The sequence below is a fragment of the Rhea americana genome, unplaced genomic scaffold (assembly GCF_003343005.1).
Source record: "Rhea americana isolate MKP2758 unplaced genomic scaffold, rheAme1 scaffold_2, whole genome shotgun sequence".
NCBI classification, from domain to species: Eukaryota; Metazoa; Chordata; class Aves; order Rheiformes; family Rheidae; genus Rhea; species Rhea americana.
Genome location: NW_028186149.1, coordinates 16,455,635 through 16,476,560, shown reverse-complemented (window position 1 = coordinate 16,476,560; position 20,926 = coordinate 16,455,635). Strand labels below are relative to the sequence as shown.

The window sequence follows — 20,926 nt, the reverse complement described above, 5'->3', positions numbered from 1 at the left end:
TTTTTTTTTTTTTTTTTAAGAGTACAGGCCTACTTGCATTTTAATGGACGACCTTCTCTAACTCGCTTCCCCTTTCCCCGAGGTATCTCTGTAAATGCTAATTCTCAGTGTGAGTCTGGTCTTTACCTATCTACTCTCATTTTATTTAATCGTGGTGAGTCAAAGAAAGAATATTTGCCTAAACAAGAGTAAAGAATCCCAAGGGAAAAGCAAGCTAAGTTGAGGTACAAGGAAGTATCGGGAGCAAATGCAGCATTTGGGATATTAGTTTTCTTAATAATCTTTAGTCAGTTGTTTTCAGTGTTAAGTGGAAATGGTATACTCAGAAATTCGGTGTGGAGCCTCTAAGTGTGTGTTTATTTAGACTGTAGGCACTTAAAGAATTAAATCGTAAATTCACRCTACAACTGCTGAAGGGTCTGGGGGTTCAGCTGTGGAGTGCAGGTAGCAGGCAGCTCTCTGAGCCTTTCTGTGAAGGCCCTGGTGCATAGTGCTTACGCTCCCCAGTAGGGAAGAGGTAGGACTTGCAGCTTCCTTACAGAAATGGTGCCTAGATGAAGCTCTTTACCGATTCTAAGATATATATTACTCCGTTTCCTACAAGGAGGTAGTCTTGGAAGCATCTGTTCAGGTGCACAGGCTGATAGATGATTGCCAAATTCTCCCTTCCATCTGTTGATCCAAATTTAATATTTATGCTAGGTAGAGGAGTAAAATAGAGAGGGAAAGATTTTCTTTTTTTCTGAAAACTTTCTATGTGGGTGAGCTTTTTTCTTTTTAAGATGAAGTTACAAGAAAAGGAGTGTTATAAAATGTCCTGTTCCATAAATGCATCACTTGCAAACCATAAAAGCAGTTAATGCAGATATGACTCTGCTGGCTTGCAAAGCTTTTGTAGCTTTTTATTCTTTTTGTTTCTTTGGTCTACTCCCGTGCTGCATGCTTGATCCTCTCAGACTTGTTTTTTCTCAACTTTCCTGCATCAGTGCTATCTGATGTGTTATCCCCTGCCAAAACACGTGGTGTCTGCATCTGCTCTGACAGCAGCAGGTTGAATGTAAGCAAGATACCATACCCTTGTGTGAACATGGAGACTGTTAGAAATTTGCTGCTTGAATTTTGTGTGAAACAGCATGAAAAGGAAGTTAGCAGAATGTCATCTCAAACTGGAATAAGTTTCATGGTCCTAGTAAAATTGCAGAATAAAGTGTTTGCTTAACAAGTAATTAATTTTATATAACGACCTATCTTTAAGAATAATCTGCATAATTTTTAAACTGGAGAACTCTTAAGTAAAAGCAGAAGATTTTAGTGTTTTTTTTAAGAGTTTCCGGTTGCATTGACAGTATTTTGATAATTAATAGTAAAAGTTAGTGGAATTTAAGAAAATCTCACACATCAGAGCTTCATGATATCAATAGTGTCTTACCAATACATTCCTGTTTGGGGGAAAATATGTTAATTTGTGTTTGAATTTGCATATACACTATTTTTAGTGCCTTAAAATATCCCTCTTGAAAAACAACTGAAGAGAATTAATGTGGGTAAGCTAATGAGGCCTTGATTACCACCACCTACAATTCTACTTAATGTTTTTCCCATAGATTTTTATTTGATTACTAAAACATAGACCTGGTTTTCTATATGAAATCTCTTATTTCTGATGTAATATTTGTATTTTACTTTCAAAGAGCTTGTCTGGCCAGTGTGACTGTACCACTTAATGAAAAAATTGTTATAACAAATGTTCATGTATTATGAATGACATGGTGTCAAATGTTATGTAAATACCTGAGGGCTCAGTATACTTTCTGAAGATASTAGAAATATGTACATACTAAAATAGATATCTTTTCTTTGTGAACAGCTGGTCACGTATCAGTTTTAAGCTGCTTTTTCTCCCTGTTTGGAGTAAGAACCCCTTGAGAGTGAGTCACAGCAAACAGGAAGGAGGAATTTAGTAGGTGGATATTGTGCAGATTGTACTATCTTACAGTAAGGATCAAACAATCTTTTTTTTCTTGCCTAATTTTTAAGAATACTCTAGGCAAAATATGTATGTTAGTCTCTTAGCAAATGGTATATGTATTTAGCTTCTTACTATGAAGGTAGTTTTTGGAGGCTTTCTGTGTGGAATACAGCTATTAACTACTGAATAATTTTAATGAATTGTAGCACCAACACTATAATAAATGCAATATATTAATCATTTTATCTTATAGCAGATGGGTGCTTAAGTCTGAGAGAAGATCAATGGAACCGTTTAGCTTTTTGTTGTGTCAGTGTAGAAAGACTATCTGTTTCACATTAAGGGAGAAGCCTGCTAGGAATATTTAGGTTTTATTGGAACAAAGCACAGTGTTATGTAAGTTCACATCAAAAGAAGTAGATGTGCTATTCCAAATTCATAACAATTGTATATTAGTCTGTTTTTAATAATTTTTCTTTGGCATGTAATCCTGTTTAATTAGATTTTACTCTGTTGTTTCAAGATTCCATAAACTGGAGTCTTGTATACCAGCTGCTAAGGCAGGAGTTACTGTCTAAATGATATTCACAATGAGTATTTGGAAGGTTTACAATTATACCCTTGCTAATAAATTGTGCTATTTTCCCCAACAGTTTTAAGTGCTAATCTTCAGAAGGCATTTTAAAATTAGCTAAAATTCTGTCAAGAGATTTACAAAAATTGTTAGCATGAAGATAATTATGTCACAGTCCTTGGACTCCATCTCTGATTGTGTGCATAAATCAGAAAATGTCAGCTGTGTTTTCCCTTAATAATTATCCTTGCAGCAATATATTACAGTTTAGATTACTATTACAGTTTTGCTTTAGGTTTATAAAACACAAGATAGTTATTTCTAAAGTTTTTTGCTGATTAAATAATTAAGATTTCCCAGAATACACATGATTATTGGTTTCAACATTTTATGCATCGATAAGATGATCAATATGGAAATAAGCACTCCAGACCGTATATACAGTTATAACAAGCCAGCTTTTTATTATAACTTTTTAGTGCAGATTACTTATACAGGTTGCTTATAATGGAGGTTGGCTTATATAGTGTAGCCAAGGTTTTCATAAGAGCTAGTTAATATGGTCAGTCCTGTGGTGTAAGTGTGCGACTTGAGTTTTTGGACCAAAGTTTGAGATGTTTCTTACTGATTGTGTACAGACAAGGTACTTGCAGTAGCATTTTTAGTTCCCCAGTGGTTTTGGAAATCTGTGATGTGAGCCTACCTCCTTAAAGGTACCTGACTTAACCATCAGTAGGAGGTGGCTATATCCTTCAAAACTGGGACCAGGGGCCTCATTTTAAGCACTCAAATCTACGTACAAATACACTCAAAATGCATGTTTAAAAATATGGCTGCATAAACTTTAGAGAACTAAGACCTTATAGTTTCTCTCTTTTCAGAGATTAAGTCCAGAATGAGCAATTACAATTACTTTATCTGCTGTAGGTTTTCCTTGTTTCAGTAATTTAATCTTTTAGAAAAATATCTAACCTTGGTTAAGAAAAGTGCTAGCTATCAAGCTCGGAGGTTAGTTAAAAACTAGTGTGTGTATTTTACTTTCTAGTCTGCGTTTGTGTGCTTTTGACTTGGCTTCCAGCCTTCTATTTCACTTTTGTCTGCTAGAAAGCTTTACAGTCTAATTTTCTCCTCTCAACCTTTTCTTGAGGTTTTTGTCTGATATTTCAATAGGTAGCTCTTTAAATCATGTATTCTCTAAGGAACATTGATTTACTATTTTGATCATCATAGGAACTTCTCTTTACGTGTTTGATTTTTTTTTTTTTTGGACATCTGTTTGAATCACTGACACCATGTTCAACTGGATACCATTTTCCAACTATCTACCAGTGGCAAATATATTAAACAACCCTGTTTTTCTCCAGCTGTAGATACTTTCTGAATAAAGTGCCTTCAAGGAATGAAGGTATAGTCATCAATGAGAATTAATATAAAAGTATATTCAGTGAAATGTGAGATAACTGATATGCAAATGGCTCTTGCCTGTGCGTAACTGTGCTGCRTGAGTATTGCTGCTGCAGCTGTCACTATCCTGGGAACATCTGGGAACCACGCGTGAACATYTTAGCAAGGCAACGTTGGAGAAATGTACATCTTTGGAGAACGTGGATTTTTTTTGTTCACCTGTTTTTTATTTACCACAGAAAAGTTTGATTTTTAGAATGCAAAATAACACAAAATAGTTGATGTGGATGGCCCACAGATGTCTATATTTCAATGTCATGGAACATGCCAGATAGGCAAGAGTAAACAGAAATTGTAAGTGATTTGGGTTTTGAATCAAGTATTTAATGAAATAAAAAGGGGAAATGGCTGAGAGATAAAAGCAAAGTCTATCATCAAGTATATACCTTAAAGAAAAACAGGAGAAAAATGAATTTATTTTAGCATTAGCAGCAACCGTAAGCATAAGCCTAATAGGTGAGAACTGTTCCCTCTTTCAAACTGGGAATTGCTGTATGTTCCTTATGATCAACAGACAGAACATTGCTCGCTAATAAGAGGAGAATTATTTTCACAGATGTTTGGAGAAAACTTAAGCTTCCTAATAAAATTAGTGTTTCCAAAATCATGTGGAAGCAATGAATTCCAGGAATTCAGCAGCCCCACTTACCTAACGACTTTGCAAGAGAGAAAGATAGAGGGTATTTTAAGTAAGGCTTTTGATTTGGCAGCTTATCAAGTAGGATAAGAGATCTACTCAGCTTCGGTGATACAGGCTGCCTTAGGATAGGTCTTACGCTCTTGTCAGATCAAAAGATTTTATTTTTCAACTACCTAGAAATGTGTGTAAGACTTTATCTGTAATACTAACACTTTGGAAAGTCTTATGTAAAGTAATTCAGGATAGAGTTAAAGTACCTGATACGGCTTTGAGTGTGATCCCACTCTCATTTGACTGGATGAGAGGTTTGCAGTTGATYTCAGTGGAAGCGGGATCGGTTCCTGTATCAGTGCTGTGTCTCAGGCGGGCTAGTTGGAGTGGTGAGACAGCGGTCCTGGCAGCGCTCCGAGCCCTGGGCATGGCAYGGCTGGGCAGTAGCGCTTCTGTGACTTGGGGATGTTCTCAGTGGTGCTGCTAGGCAGCAGAGGGTTTGTTTTTGATTCCTGAGCTATTTCTCAGGAACAGTCAAAAATAACAATCAAGAATGGTGGTTATATGGCTAAATCCAAAGGAAAGAGGGCTTTCACATCTAACAAACATGTGGAAGAAAGCATGTTCTAAACATGCATGTTCTAAAAAGTGCAACTTCACTTTTGCCAAAATCCTAGGATTTTTATTTAAAATTTGAGTGATTCTTATGTTACATGACCTAGCTTGTTACTTCAGCTGGGATCAAGAATAAGAGTAGTCTGGATCTGGTAGCTGATGATATCGGTCAGGTTTTTAGAAACAGTCCTATATTATAATGTTTATGTGAAGATAATATCAGTTGCCATGTCTGATGAAAACATAGATGCATACAGTCTTTGCCCTTGAAGCTTGCAGTTTATTTTGAAAATGTATGGATTGCAGTAAGCAAAAGAAAAATCATTTTTGCAGTTACCAAAGATAAAGCATTTCAAWTTTTTTCATTGATCTTCCTTCTTTCTCATCTTAAAGCATCCCTGATTAGATGTTCATAGAATCACAGAATGGTTGAGTTTAGAAGGGACCTCTGGAGGTCATCTAGTCCAACTCCACCCTGTTCWAGCARGGTCACCTAGAGCGTGTTGCATAGGATCACATCTGGGTGAGTTTTGAATATCTTCGGAGAAGGAGATGCCACAACCTCTCTGGGCAACCTGTTCCAGTGCTCTGTCACTCTTAGTGACAGTAAAGAAGTTCTTCCTCATATTCAGGTGAAACTTTGTTTTAGTTTKTGCCTGTTGYCTCGTGTCCTGTTGCTTGGCACCACTGAAAAGAGTTYGTCCCCATTCTCTTGACACCCTCCCTTAAGGTATTTGTAGGCATCGATAAGATCCCTCCTCAGTCTTTTCTCTAGGCTGAACATGCCCAGCTTTTGCAGCTGTTCCTCACAGGGGAGATGCTTCAGTCCCCTAATCATCTTCATAGCCCTACGCTGGACTCTGGTAGCTCCATGTCTCTCTCATACTGGGGAGCTCATAACTGGATGCAGCACTTCAGATATTGTCCCCCTGGGGCTGAGTAGGGGGTCTGGATCACCTTGCTCGACCTGCTGGCARCACTTTCTCTGGTGCACCCCGGGATTCCATTGACCTTCTGTGATACAAGAGCACAATGTTCCGCTAATATGCTGTGTAATGCCACAAGTACTTGTGGACCTCCAGTCTRTATCATCCTTTTTACCTAGTAGTCATGTAGTTTTAGTTCAGGTCTCATAGGTGATAAATGAACCATTTATGCATCAAAAAAATTCCCTACTCCTGCTTTTTGGTTCATTTAAAAACAACTCTAGCGTAGATACTTTGAGAGGTTTAAGAAGCAGAATTTAGACTTCTGTTGCTTTTTGACATGCAGCAGTAGTTTTACTTAAAATGTCCATATTCCTAATCTTATCTACATATATTTATTCTTTCATCCTAAACTTCATAAAGGTGAGATGTTTGGGTTTGGTATCATACCACACTGTAGATTTGCCAACAGCAACAATGTATAGAATGCTATATAATTATTCAATCACTGTGTTAGAACTTCTAGAGCTTACCTATACCCACAGGAAATCACTTGGCAGCAAGCCACCAAAAACATTTTTTTTATTGCTTGTGTTTTCATTTTTTTACTGTAATTGCTGCTAAAAACTGAACACTTGGGAGTGTAATTGTTCATTATACTTAAATCTATGAAGTATTATGGGCAAAAGCACAATGTCCTGTACAAGATGTTTATAGATATTAATTTAGCTAGTAACATAAATAGTGGAATGAGCTCGATTTTTGCTACTGATTTTGTACCTTTGAATGGATAGTTCATCTTGGTCATGGTCTACCAAAATTTCAGTATTTACCATCGTATTCTACAGAGTATTCTTATCCTCTGAAATACCTCCCCATGCCCCCCCCTTTTTTGTGCACTCTTGTGCATTCTCAGAAGTGTCTCTTTTGCTGTGTTTCATTCTTTCTGTCTTTTTGGTCACAAAAGATGACCTCTTTTTATGTGAATAGATGGAGCATACTGGAATATGTGGCTTAGTGTGTGTGTACATTGTAAATATTCATAGGGGAACCATCACAAGGCACTGCTCCTCAGGAAAGGGGTTGTGAAAGGCATATTTCAATGAAGGTAGAGAGTTCAATTACTGAGCCTCAGACACATGGCAATGAGATTTCTTTCATGTCATATACTTTTTCAAAATTAAAAAAAAAATCCGAAGTCTGTTAAACTTGTGAATACGTGTGTCCTTTTTGAATTTTTGATGTTGATTGTACTGTATGTTCATCCATGCTGAAGAACAGTACTTGTAAAAGGCTGTTAGTGTGTGTATGGAGAAGCTTGTAGAAGAGCTTAAAATTTGCTGAGTTTGTGCATGGTATGTGTATTTTCTTAACCAGCTGTCTGAGTGGGTTTATAATGTGGTTTGGAAGACTTCGTATTTGTAGCTATTTCTAATATTGTTTCAGAAGGTCTAAAAAAAAAATGTGAAGCTGATACTCATATATATCAAGTAATATCTGATGAACTTTTAAAGATGTGTTTAAATTTGCGCTCTCAAGTCTCCTCTCTCTGAGAGGATACAGGATACTGTTTTGGATCACTGCAGCTCTAACTGGGAAGCAGTAGCTATGTTCAACCTTTGCTCTGTCCACTGTGTATGCAGTAAGTGATGACAGAGTCCTATGAGCTCTTTTTCCTTCTGCAGTTTGCATCCAGCTCAGCTTGCATTTCATTTTTACTTTGTGGTGAAGTTATTGGCTCTCCAATTGTTGTATCTTGGATGAGGTATCTGGTGGAAAGAAGCTGAGAAAGGTAGATGTGATATTGTCAAGAAGCAATTGGCAGAAATGGTAAAAGTAAGTTCATCTTGCTAAATGAGTTTAAGACTCAGTAATAAATACTGTACCAAAATTTGCTCTCTTGTTTTAATCTAGTTATCTATTCATTTCCACATTGGGTCTGTGGTTGAGCAGGAATATTTATCTGTGTAAGGCTACATGATTACAGTGTTTTCTTCAGATGGGGGCTGCCTTTGACTTCAGTTAATTAACATGGTATGAGCTGCACAGACAAGGAGAAAATATCAGTAAAACAGTTTGGTGCTCTCTTAATTTCAGCACTTTTCCCCTAGAGAACATGAGTTATTCTAGCTTGTGTGATACAGAAAAGATTTGGYCCTGATTGATTAAAATCTTGTGTGCTTTGGATCCTTCTCTTCTTCCTCTATATGCTTTATATCACAAAGTCAAGAAAAATTAACTGCATGATGTTCAGGTTTTCCTGAGTCTGTGCTTAGATGCTGGTGGCACAGGGCTGTGAGTTTCTTTTCTTTCTTTTTCTTTTTTTTTTTTAAAAAAACTTTTCAGAGCAATATTCCAAATAGTGTTTCTTTCAGCCTGTTTTCCTGGTGGAGAGGAGGTTTCATTTTGGTTGCATAGACATTGTTAGCATTAGTCTTGATGAATCCAGAATTYTTTATTTATTAGTGTTGTCAGTTTGGTTTTTCTTATGTGTATTTTAAATGAATGACCTGCCTGTACGCTCCTAGAGCTGAAGGTCAATGCATGCRGATCTAAATAATGAAATATTTCATTGTAGGGTTTCCCTGTCTTACKTGGGTAATCCCTTTGAGTTTGAGTAGGGTTTTGCCATACAAAAGACAGCTGATTGTAATACAAATAAAGAAGAAAAAAATCAGGTTACCCTTGAAATAAAACATGCTACTTGCATCATTTTTAAGGGAGAGATTACAATAGTTCCACATGTAGATTTGTTGCTTGCTTCTCTTGCTCAAAAATGTATTGTTGAAGTGTTAAAACTTTGTATTAAATTGTCTATAATTTTATTTAAAAATAATGCTAATTTAATTGTTAAGGGCAAGCTAAAAATATTTTATACTAGGTCATATTCAAATATCTAATCCTTTTCAATAATGCCTTTGTTGTCTCAAATTAAATATCATTATGGAAATAAATCAATGCTCAGAATAAATGACAATAGGTAATTTTTATTGCATTATAACTGTCTTTAAGATGTCGACTTGAAAATTATTTCAGCTATTAAAAACTATGCAAACAACATGAACAAATAATAGTTCACTTAGCTTTTGTTTAAAGATACTGTGTAAGGAGGCTGACAATCCTCTGTTCAAGCTTGTTAGGTATAGTAACTGTTAAACTTAATGTTTCCTTTAAAGCCATATGGCAAAATTATGCCTCCCAGAGGTAGGTTTCGGTATTGGAAAAAGGTGCTACAGGAAKCAGGGGTATCTAAAAGCCTCGTGTATTAGAGAAGCCTCAGGAGAATATAAGGGCTTATGAATGATGCAGATGATCAGAGAATTCTTGTTTGGTGGCGTTGGACGCTCGCTTTGTGCGGATACAAGTTCCTGTATTGCTCAGCTACTCTGTGTGTCTGTGTGCGTATATGTGTGTGTGTGTGTGTATATGTATATGTATTTACAGCTTTGTAAGCTTGCGTGCTGATAAAAGAAAAGGCAAGAATATTTTTCTTTCAAAAAAGAAAAAAGGTGAGCAAAAACTGTCTGTTTCACTGTAGAATGTTTGTAAGAGGACTTCCATGACAACCATGTAATAAGGTTTGTATTTACTTTGTTTCTCAGTTCCCGGCATCTTTTAGTGACTCCTGTGTAATTAAAATAGAATGCATAATTTGTGAGCACAAATCTGCTCCGCCGGCACGCCGTTGAGTAACGTTAACACGCGCACGGCACGCTGCTCCGGTCTTACCGGCGTTCTTCCATTTATTGCAGGACTGTGAAAAACTGGAAAATAATTTTGACGACATCAAGCACACGACTCTGGGTGAGCGCGGAGCCCTTCGCGAAGCAGTGAGGTAAGTCTGGGTCGCCATGGCAACCGCCACAGATGTGCCGGAGAAAGAGTCATTCTTCATTATTGGGGGAACAAATGAGTTCATTGCCACCATTCAGCTCTATTCTCCAAGGTATTAATTTGTCAGTGGAGAGGCTTCCCTTGAGGCTGTACTTTGGTTTTGAAGCTGCATAAATGTTAAGCCTGACTGCACAGTAAAAAACGTAAATGTTTAATTTGTTATTTAAAATGCTTAAGGGRTGCCTTGTTGTATATTTATACTAAACTGTGAAGGAAGGAGAATATTGTTCATCCAAATTCTGTAAGTGTTAAAGAAACTGTACAATGCTGTTTGAACAAACCTGCGTTTGCTCCTAAATTGGATTTGATTTTTATGTAGGTAGTKGTCTCTGTACTCTGATTTTATCACTGTAGTTACATGATTTTGGTTTTGCTAATGACGTGTTAAAATATATCTGGTACTCCATATATTGTAGAGATGTATATTTTGCTTAATACACTCATCATTGCACTTAATGCTTCTCAAAGGAGGTTAAAAATTACTCAGCACATGAGTCTTCTGCCATGCTTACTCACGTTGTAGAGTCTCTGCTTGCAGAAGTCTAGAGAAACATGGTCATGAGTGCTGCGATGAAAGCTGGCAGAATCGGAGCCAGAGTTGCTAAAATAACTCAATGAATTAAGAAATAATGTTAATTATATTATCTGTGCATCAGGATGTGAGTCTAACCTCTGCTTTTAAAGTTGTTTGAAAATTAGATAGTAAAATGTAATGATGCACATATCACTATAATTCACCCGATATCAGAGTAACTTCTGAGGTTTGGGCTAGTGCAGTAAAGGATTTTCTTCTTTCAAAAAGTTAAAAAAAAAAAAAAAAAAAAAGAAAAAGAAAAAAAGAGGGTCTTGCTGAAAAATTAATTGCATCAGTTTGCTTTGTGTTCGTTCTCCCTTTAAATTTATGGATGTTTGCGAGTGACTATCTGCAGTCATGTTCATAATGCTTGTGTCTCATGAACACTGCTATGAATAACTGCTTGCAAAGGTATTCAGACATGAAATGCCAGCCTGCCCCTTTTGAAATCCTTTCTTATTGCTTGCTCAACATATTCATTTCTGCCTGAGCATTTCAAACACTAGGGTTACAAATAACAGTAAAGATAATTACAGCCACCATTCAGTTTTTGATTTCTGGCATTTTTGTTTGCTTTACTTCATACATTTAGGGACTTTCTTCCTAATGTGACCAGCCAATCCTCTGTGTACATAGATTTTTTTCTTTTCATGTAGTGCTAGTAAATAAAAATGATTTAAAATAAAGGTTTGGMGAATGTTTGGCAAACAAGCCTACTTTCAGTATTTTCAACAAATTGGATATGAAGTTGCTGATTTCCTGTAACTGTGTTCCATAGGCAGGTTTGTGGTATTTTGTGACGTGTGACTCAGCACAATTAGTATCTTAAAAATCCGGGAGTTAGCAGCTCTTTGGTAATCAATGTTTGCTGGTGAAGGGAGCTTCAGCATTTCAAAGGTCATGCATCTGTTAAAGGGGCTATATAGAGGAGTCTCACGGTAAAATTGTGTCTGCTGTCTCACAGACTTCTGGCTGTTTCTGGTAGTGTACAAACCATACGAAGAAATATTTATTGGTACTGATATTTATTGAAGTGTGATGATACTGTGCAGTGCTGAATTTTCTTAATGTAACCCATGTTTTACAGCTGACATTTTTCTTAGATGTTTTTGTGGAGGTAAAGAAAATACCTGACTTCCTAAATTAGGACTGTAACCTTGTTTTATAACTTAATTGACTGACACTTAAAAGGTACAAGACACTCATTGAGAGGCATATGCWCGTGCATGCGTGTATTTTTGCAAATGTATGTAGAAGACCTTCGTTCTTGGGTGCTACATTTTTCTACTTGCATCTCAAGACTAATTGTAACTTATGTAATCCTAATGATACATCTTTGACAGGTTCAAAGTTCACTTTGTTCTTCCCATTGCTGTAGTGGCCACTGGACCAGGTATGGGAGGACGTAGATTTGCTGTCGGCAGTATTGGGATACCTCTCACCTTTTKATGAGGAAAGCATGTGGGAGAGGGTTGCACAGAGGCACTAAAATCAGCTGGGGATGGTAACAACAGAAACTGTCTCCCCCCTTAGCTGGACAGGTAAGCAGATATGTGTGGATCTCATATGAGTTTTAAACTGGGTGGGCAGTTTGCCCAAATTCTCTGATTTCTTGGAGTAGTACTACTGGTTTGCCAGATGAGAGATGCAGTGAACGTTTTTCTGTAGTGTTCATTTGGAACACGCATTTAAATTTCTCTTAAAAATAAAATAAATTTGGTGGATTTTAGTACATTTCTAGGCTAAGAGTATCACTGGGCTCTAGATAAATGCTAGTACCCAAGGAGTGTCTTGTACTTTTCGAGTACTTCAGAAACTGATTTTCAAATTAAGGATTGCATTAAAAGCACGTTGCTTGTTTATGTACATATATGTATGCAAAATAAACTTTCTGAAGATTTTGAAATAATCGTAAAGCCTATGAACTTCCTCTAGCTCTAGTTTGCTTAGTATTCTAGATACTGAATGCTATTATAAGCTGATAATAGTTTGCTGTAACTTAGAGTATAAAGAGTGGAATTGCAAGAATTTGGTTTAAATTTGAGTGCGCATAACTGAATTAACTACTTTATGATTTTATTTTGTTAGTATACCCAAAATGGTTTATTTACTGTATTTTGATGTTAGCTACAAAGCTTAAGTAAATAATAACAATAAATTAGTTTTTGAACCAATGTTTATAAATGGAAAAACTATTGCTTTACCTTATYGTGAATGCATATACTATAATTTGCTATTTTGTGTATTAATTTGCCAGAAGAATAGTGTGGATATACCTATAAAGTCAGATTGCTTTTGTTAAACTGGACTCAATTTGTTCCTAATATATAACCACTATTGGGGGGGGGGAGGGAAGGATCCTGATCCTTGGTAAAGTTTCATTCTAGAAATTGAAAGGAGCTTTTAGACCAGTGTAGCTGCTTTATGGAGGGGAAGTATTTGAGGAGGAAATGCCACAGCTAACTATGCTGACCCCTATAGTCTTTTCATAGGGGGCAAGATCAGCGAATAGGGGTTGCTTCTGTAACCATGCCTCTGGGAAGGTAAGGTAAAGGAATTTTGAGGATATTGAAAAACACAAAATGAATCTGAGCAGAAGCATGGAGAAAATTCAAACTCAATCATTAATATTAATTTAAAAGAAAATAAATTAAGACTTAGGGAACTGTAGGGTACAACAAGATGAAGGGTAAATTTTAAAATGCAGTGACCATGAGCTCTCAGGAAGAAAACATTTTTCTACTGAACACATTCCCTTTCTCTGTGTCCAGGCTTCCAGTGTAAAGTGATAGGATGGGACTTGCTGAGACTGGAAGTGCTGAGATCAGTCTAAACCAATGCCCTTGCTCAGAGCAAGGTCAAATAGAGCATATTGTTCATGGCTGTTTCAATGTGCATTTTGAATATCTCTGTAGATAGAGAATCCACAACCTCTCTGGACAGCCAATGTGACCACTCTAAGAATTAAAAAAACAAACCAAAAAAAACCCCAAAACAAAGAAACTTATGTTTATGTGGAATTCTGTATTTCAACTTGTGTGCGTTGCCTATTGTCTCTTCGCTGGAAATCATTTAGAAGAGTTTGGCTCTGTCTTACTGTCTCTCACCAGGTRCTTATACRTGTTGATAAGATCCCACTGGAGCCTTCAGTGTCCAGGCAAAAAAGCCCTAGCTCTCTATGCCTCTTCTGCTGTGACAGACCCTCCAATCCCTTAATCATCATTATGGCCCTTTGCTGGACTTGCTCCAGGATGTCTTTGTCCTGGGGATCCCAGAGCAGGTCACAGCACTCCAGTTGTCTCACCAGCACTGAGGAGAGTGGAATGATCACCTCCCTTGACCTGCTGGTGATGCTTTGCCCAGTGCAGCCTGGGATGCCATCAGGCTTTGCTGMAAGGACGTGTTTGCTGGTGCACTTATTTTGCACTAGGATCTGCAGGTGCTTTTCTGTTGGTTCCAGCCTGCACTAGTGCCTGAGGTTTTTCCTCCCCTAGTGCAGGACTTTGCCTTTCCCTGTGTTGAACTTCAGGAGATCCCTGCTGGTCCATTTCTCTAGCCTGATGAAATTCCTCTGAAGAGTGGCACTAACTTCTGCTGTATTGACTACTCCTCCTAGTTCAGTGTCATTTGCCAACTTGCTGAGGGAGATAGCTCATGGCAAGGGAGCTGAACTGCACACATACTATTGTGCATCTGAATTGATAGTACGTTGCTTCTGAACGCTATCCTAGTAATGTGCTTTAGGCTTCCATAGTGTAGATTTCATGAACTTTGTGTCAGAGGGGTGAAGCCACAGTGTTTAACGTCCTGTAAAATTGGCCGTGCCAATTTCTTGGCACTACCACGAATGAAATGGCTTTTGGCAATGAGCAGTTAGGTAATAAGACTGGTGAGGTGTTAACACAGGAAYGCATCTTATAGGTGAATACATCTATGATCTGTCTTGTGAACATTGACTATGTAAGTACGTGAGAAAGCTTTGCAAATGGAAAACAAAACTGAGTATTTTTAGATAGACTTCTTGTTGCTAAACAACGGTTTAAACTTATTTCTTCATACTTCTAAGTAGGAAAGGAGAGATATCTACATCTGCTTGGATCAGTATAAAAAGGCATCAAACAAAGTTCATTTGGAATTTTTTCTTTTGCATTCGTATATTTGCATGTGTTTTTAGATAATATGAACATGGAAGTGAGACTTCAACTGTGATTTTTACTTTGATAGAATCACTTTCTGTTAATGATGATATTCATGCTATTCATGCTGTTGTCTTGACAACTACTTAAGTTTGGGTTAGTAATAATCAAGCTCCTTTTAACATAGTCTAGACTCTTGGAGGTATTTGATAAATAGTTTCCAATGCTGAGCAAAACCGAAGAAAATTACACTTAAGTTCTGTGGTTTCAAAAGTGTTTGAAGAGTAAAAGTTAGGGATGTAAAAAGTGGTCAAAACATATGAGACATACTGCAATATATCTGATAACTCACTTGTTAGGGCTTTGACTTGGAATATGGGAAATCCAATTTCGTATTTTGATTCTGAGTCAGGCAACTTTGGTTTCCCAGTTTAAGAGGCTATATCACGGAACTATAGGGTTAGAGAAACATAGGCATGAAAGGTGAAGTAAATAAGAACATTGAGAAATACATTGAAGTTATGTCTGCTTTGCTGTAGCAGTATTTAGCWGTTGAGAGAGATGGATAAGTTGAAAGGAAAGAAGAAAAGGAGGAGAAAAGGTGTAATTGCTTCTAGGTTCCTGATTCAGGTCTCAAAGATCATCTATTCAAAGAAATCTTTCATGTTCTATGGAAGGGAAGGCCTTTGAAGTGAATTCCAGTAGTCCAAAATAGCCACTAGCCTTGTGATTAGTGTACTTATTTGAGACTGAGGGAGTAAGTTCAAATTTCTTTCCACCTTCTTAATCTTTATCTTTCGATTTCTCTGTAGTGCAATTATTTGAATGCTGCTTGGGACATGTTTTTAGAGGAGAAACAATGATTAGTTCTTATGTATTTTACAAAAACGTTATGCTGCTTCCAAAGTACAGCAACACTATGCCTTCTTGCATGACCAGCACATGGTGAGGTATCTCAACTGAAAAAAAACAGAATGATGCATACACAAATTAGGAAATTTTGATGCATAGGCCATTTTGAATTAAACATTTATTTAGACTCCTTTGGGGTTAGAAATAATTAAAAAAAAAATCTGTGCAGAAATATTCTCAGATTTTTTTTTTTTAAGGTAATTGTATGGAATTAAAGGAATGGATCATGCTCCCTGTAGAATTTCTTTCTGGAAATGCAACATGACAGTGTTATAAACTAGGCGTATCCTTGCAAGTATGTGGAAATAATTATTTATAGGTGCTGCAGAATATGCAAGTATCGATGATGACGTTTTGTATAGTATAGGAATATATGCAGGCTATTAGAAGTGCTTGAGAACTCCAGTAGTTCTGGAGTAATGACCTGTGTGGATAATAGAAATTTGTGGAGTCTAGAGATGCAAGGGAGTCAAACTGAATTTACTTTTGGATGCTGTTTTGTGATGAGAACTTCACTGTTATCCTTGACGTGCTGTGAAGTCTGTGATGTTACAAACTGACCAGACTGGCAACATCAATGGCACTGCCTGAGCATTGGCCACGTATCTTCACAATGCAAGACGGCACCGTGCGAGGGTAGTGAAGGCTGGGCGAGCGACCTAGTAGGTGCTAGAGGCTGTTAGCAGGGCTCTGTGTTTAGGCGGTTTTACCTCATTTCTCTGTTGGCTGGTTAGCCTGGGCAGTGTTCCTGAGCCACCCCCTCGCCCCCCTCAGAGGGCTTAGCAAGCTTCAGGATGYGTTGGTCGGGTCCTCGCACAACCAGGCTGTTTCTGTCTACAGGGAGACACTGCAAAGCTGTGGCCTTTGCTGTGGCACCGTGCATGTGTAGGAACCTGTAACATTAATGTAATTATTTTTATGATAGTCATTAGAACTTGCATTGTCTTTCTGTATCACTTACATGTGCTCATGTATCATGGGTAATTACTGCATGAGTAAATTAGTGCTTCATATTTCATTTGCAATTAAAAAAAGCTGTGAAATGTGACAAGTGTGGTGTTTCAAGTTGCAAGTGTAACTCACGCTGAGGATATTTTACTGTAGTCCCACAATGTTCATCCTCTGTTCTTYAGAAGGTAATTGCATTGCTTTATTTAAGTATAAATCAAGAAAACTAAGTGTCTTGTTTTGAGCCTGATGGCAAGATGGGCTATTTTGTTGAATAGCAACTGTAATACCTKTATAAGAAATTTTGATGCTGAATTGCATTTTCAAGTTTATTTTGGCTTTATAGACTTGAATAAGTTTATGCAGTTGCACATGCACTGCTCAAAATATATATAATTTCTTATTTTTCATTTATGAATTGCAATTTGCTTTTGGTCTAGTTATGTTGACAGAGAGATTGAGATGGGTTAGAAAGATTGTTTTCCCTTAAATGTGCCTTCWGTCATCTCTATAGCATAAACTAAAACATGTAACTTTACCTGACCTCAGGTGGTGCACAGTAGATGTTCAGGACTGGCAGTTGTAAAGGGATGCTGAATATTTCAGTGATTTCACTTGGCAATGTAGACTCACTGTTATTTTATATCAGATAATGGAATTATACCTTAGAGTGGACATAAACATATGCTTACAACAAAAGCATTGTTATCAAAATAGCAAGCTGTGAATTAAATTATATACATAGTTTTAGAAAGATATATTCTGTCCTACGTTATCATTGCTACTTTTGTTGATATACTGTAATATTGTGCCTAAAGTAAGATTTTTATGTAAGCTATGTTGTAAAAACTCTTGTCACCTTTTTCCTGCTTTGTCGTATGTATTAGTGGACTGTATAGCACTTAGTCTATTCCATGTGTGGGAAATAGACCTACTGCTGTAAGCATGCACACCATTCCCCGARCAAATATTTTGTGAGGAACAAGGTGGAGGGAGAAGAAAACAAAATCCATGTTTTTSTCACTTAGAGAGGAGAGTCTGATTCTGCTTTTGAACCACTTAGCTCTATGATTTAAAGAAAAAAATTGGATAACAGTCAAAATTTTGCTTTTRGCAAACTGCAGGAGATACTATCTGATGTTGGTAGTGAAAGAGATCTTGAAAACCACCGTGGCAGATGGCTTACCACAAAGACTCCAAAGATGACATGCAGTGGGTGCAGTGTCATACCTTTTGATGACTAATAGCTACTCACCTGCAAACCGATAGAACAGGAAAGTGTAGTAAAGAATCTGAAGTTCCCTCTATGGTTCCCTCTTTGTTACTTTTTGGAAAGCAGTGCTTTTAGATGCTTAATTTGTTTTTTGCTGCTATTAATGATCAGAAAAAAAATTCCTGGACTGACAGAAATGCTGTTTAGAGTATTAGCTACCAGGCTTATAAATAACTTCATTGTATCAACTCATGCTCTTTGAAAAATGTGTTGGGTCATTTACCAAAGAAAAAAGATGTGTGAATTTACTACTCTGATTATCTTGCCATAAGCCATGATTTTCCATAGATTGATATTAGATTTTATGTTCCYAGGCCTTGGATGGTCTAGTGGAAAGTTGCTCATAATGTTTTAGATCATCCTAGAAGTGTCCAGGATGCGTACAGGCGCTGGGTGTATTGTAGCTTTGGCAAATGAGTCAGATGTTTAGTTCAAGCTGTCAAAGCTCGTGCTGCTCTATCTGTAAGTCATGAATTTAATCTCTGCAGTAGCCAGCCAGCTCAGGRTCCCACAGGGCGCTTGTGTCACGAAAGACCATTTCCCGCATATCGGCTGTTCAGCGTGCTCTCACAAATTGGACTGTCTTTGCAAATACTATTTTAAATAAATCTGCGCCTGTTTCTTTTCAGATGTGCACAGTACTCGCAAAACCCCCTGAAAATAAARTATTTGTGTCTTCTCTCCTCTCGTGTTTCTGTGACCTTTGAAGTCATTGGGCTGTGTATTGCCATGGGTGTCTCAGTACGTTCTCCCTGGAGTCTGGGGTAGAAAGCAAAGTAGAGGATTGAGCACAAAATGTGCAATGATAGTGCAGAAAGCAGTTTTGAAGACTTCCTTTCTGTGCCGTGTATGTTCATCAGCTTCATTCCTGATTCCAACATGTTTAGAACACTTCAATTATAATGAATATTAGTAATTTCACATAAATMTTTTGCTTCTCAAATGTCCTGACTTTATATTATACTGAATATTGTGATTCTAAACATAACAGCAAATCTCTGTTTTTCTGGAAGTGCTTTGTTTGTTGGTGTGAAGGGTGCGTGCTTCTGCACAGAAGTCTGAGCATACTGGATTCTATACCTCATTTTCTGCTATATTGTTTGCTCTGCTGCAGTGTTTCAGAGATTGAGCTGTAGGTTCGACTATTCCCCAAGATGTTTAACTTTGATGAAAGTTAATCTGCCCTTCCTGGGTAGATGTTTGAACTTAAATCTTGTTTGTTTACTTGAAGCTATTTGGGAGAGCCAGAAAARAATACTTAAATATTCCAATGAAGTCAACACAATTTATTGAAAATAAAATCCTGGTGTGCTTCAATAAATTAGTTGTACAAGGATTTACATCAGTAATACACACTTAGCAGTTTGGTTACAAATTTTTGGAGAAAAATCTTCCATGCTCAGTGCTAAGAAATACAGATATTTTACAGGAGAATCTTTTTTTATTGGAGTTTGCTGTTGAAATTTGGTTGGCAGCCAGTTATTCACTAGACCATGCTAGGTCTTTCAGAATACCACCTGAAGACTTTCCCTGTTAGTGCCTAAGGCTAAGCTCCGAAATTCTGGCACTGCTAAGAGGGAGGAGTATTAAGAGTTTAGGCAGCAATTTGTACAAAGGAAGCTGCTCACAAAGTGAGACAAACTTTAAAGGTCTCATGGAAAATCAAGGAACAAACTAAATATTCTTCAGCAACATCTCTTRTCCTCTTGAGTATTTAACACAGCTTGTCTTGGATGCAGTTTGCAACATGCAGAAAATACTGACAAGTTTATTTTTGGAGCAATCATTTGCAATAGGTTTTGATTTGTATGTATTTAGTTTGTTGAACCAAAMTGAAGCATTTAATTATGACTTGGTCTGATATTGAACTTATTATTTTTTTTTTTTTAGAGAGAGCAAGAGAAAAGTCGTCATCTTTTAGAACTGTTCAGGTTTTATTTTACAAATGTGGTGAGTGTGTTTGGACCCATTCAAATGCACTCTAATAGTGAATCTGTGTGGTGAACAGAATTCAGTGAAAATAATTAGAATATGATTTCTATCAGAGTATTTATAAAAGATGTTAATTTACAATCTGACACCGTTACGATACAATAATCTTAAAATTGGTATCTACCAATTTTAAAAAGTATCTACTTTGAGAATACTAAGACTACTATCTTATTCACTGAAAGTTTTTCTGTATTAGTATTAATAGTAATCAAGTCTTGACTTTGTATTTGGCAACGTACAAAAACTTGAAAAATGGTTTTGGCCTGAAGCTATTTGAACTCTGACAATATTTCTTGCTGAAAGAGCTAGAAAATGACTATTTCAAGGAATATTTTTATTATTGGAGAAAAAAAAGTATTTACAAAATGACTTTCCATATCTGTGTTTCTCCTCTTATGTTGTGTATCTTCCTCTGAGTGGATAGGGACCTGCTGAATGTTGCTTTGTATTTGTGTGTGCTTTTTCGTTGTAGGGTTTTTTCTTCCCCCCCCAGGGAAGAGGAAATGCACTTGACTGTGTATAAAAACAGTTGCTTCTTAATGTAAGACTTCTTATTTTGCTCGTAAATGGCCTTTGTGTTTTTGGACTGTGCTTCAGGCTATTCTCACCTCACTCTTCCAGTTGCGAGTTTACTTAGGTGGCAGCTCCTGGTGTTTTTAAACCTCTCCTACCTTTTAGTGCAGTCTCTTTTGATCTCCTCTCAGACATAATTAATTGGCATGTGAATTGGTCTCCATGTGATTAAAGAACTACACAGGGATGTTTAAAAATACTTAAAAATAGCAGTTAGTTAAAAGCTCTGCTGGCCCCACTTGGTACTTGTCACTGAAGAGTGCTGTGAGTGCGTGGCTCACCCTGGGTACCGCTAGCCCTGCGGTTGCTTCAGCAGAAACCTTGGAGCAGAGTCCTGCATCTCRCACCCATTTTGCAGGCTGCACCAAGATGTGGGAATTGCAGCGGGGCCATTTTCAGTATGTGGCCTAGCTAATTTAATTCTTTTTTTGGGGGTGGATCAAGA

General features: G+C 37.2%; 1 protein-coding gene across 1 annotated transcript in view; it reads left to right on the top strand.

The window, feature by feature from the left end:
• Positions 1-20,926, top strand: part of DPYD (dihydropyrimidine dehydrogenase) — a 343,995-nt gene that overhangs the window by 19,096 nt on the left and 303,973 nt on the right. The window contains exon 3 of the mRNA XM_085303683.1: positions 9,932-10,014. Coding sequence (XP_085159809.1) covers positions 9,932-10,014 — 83 coding nt within the window. The remainder of the gene's footprint in view (positions 1-9,931; positions 10,015-20,926) is intronic.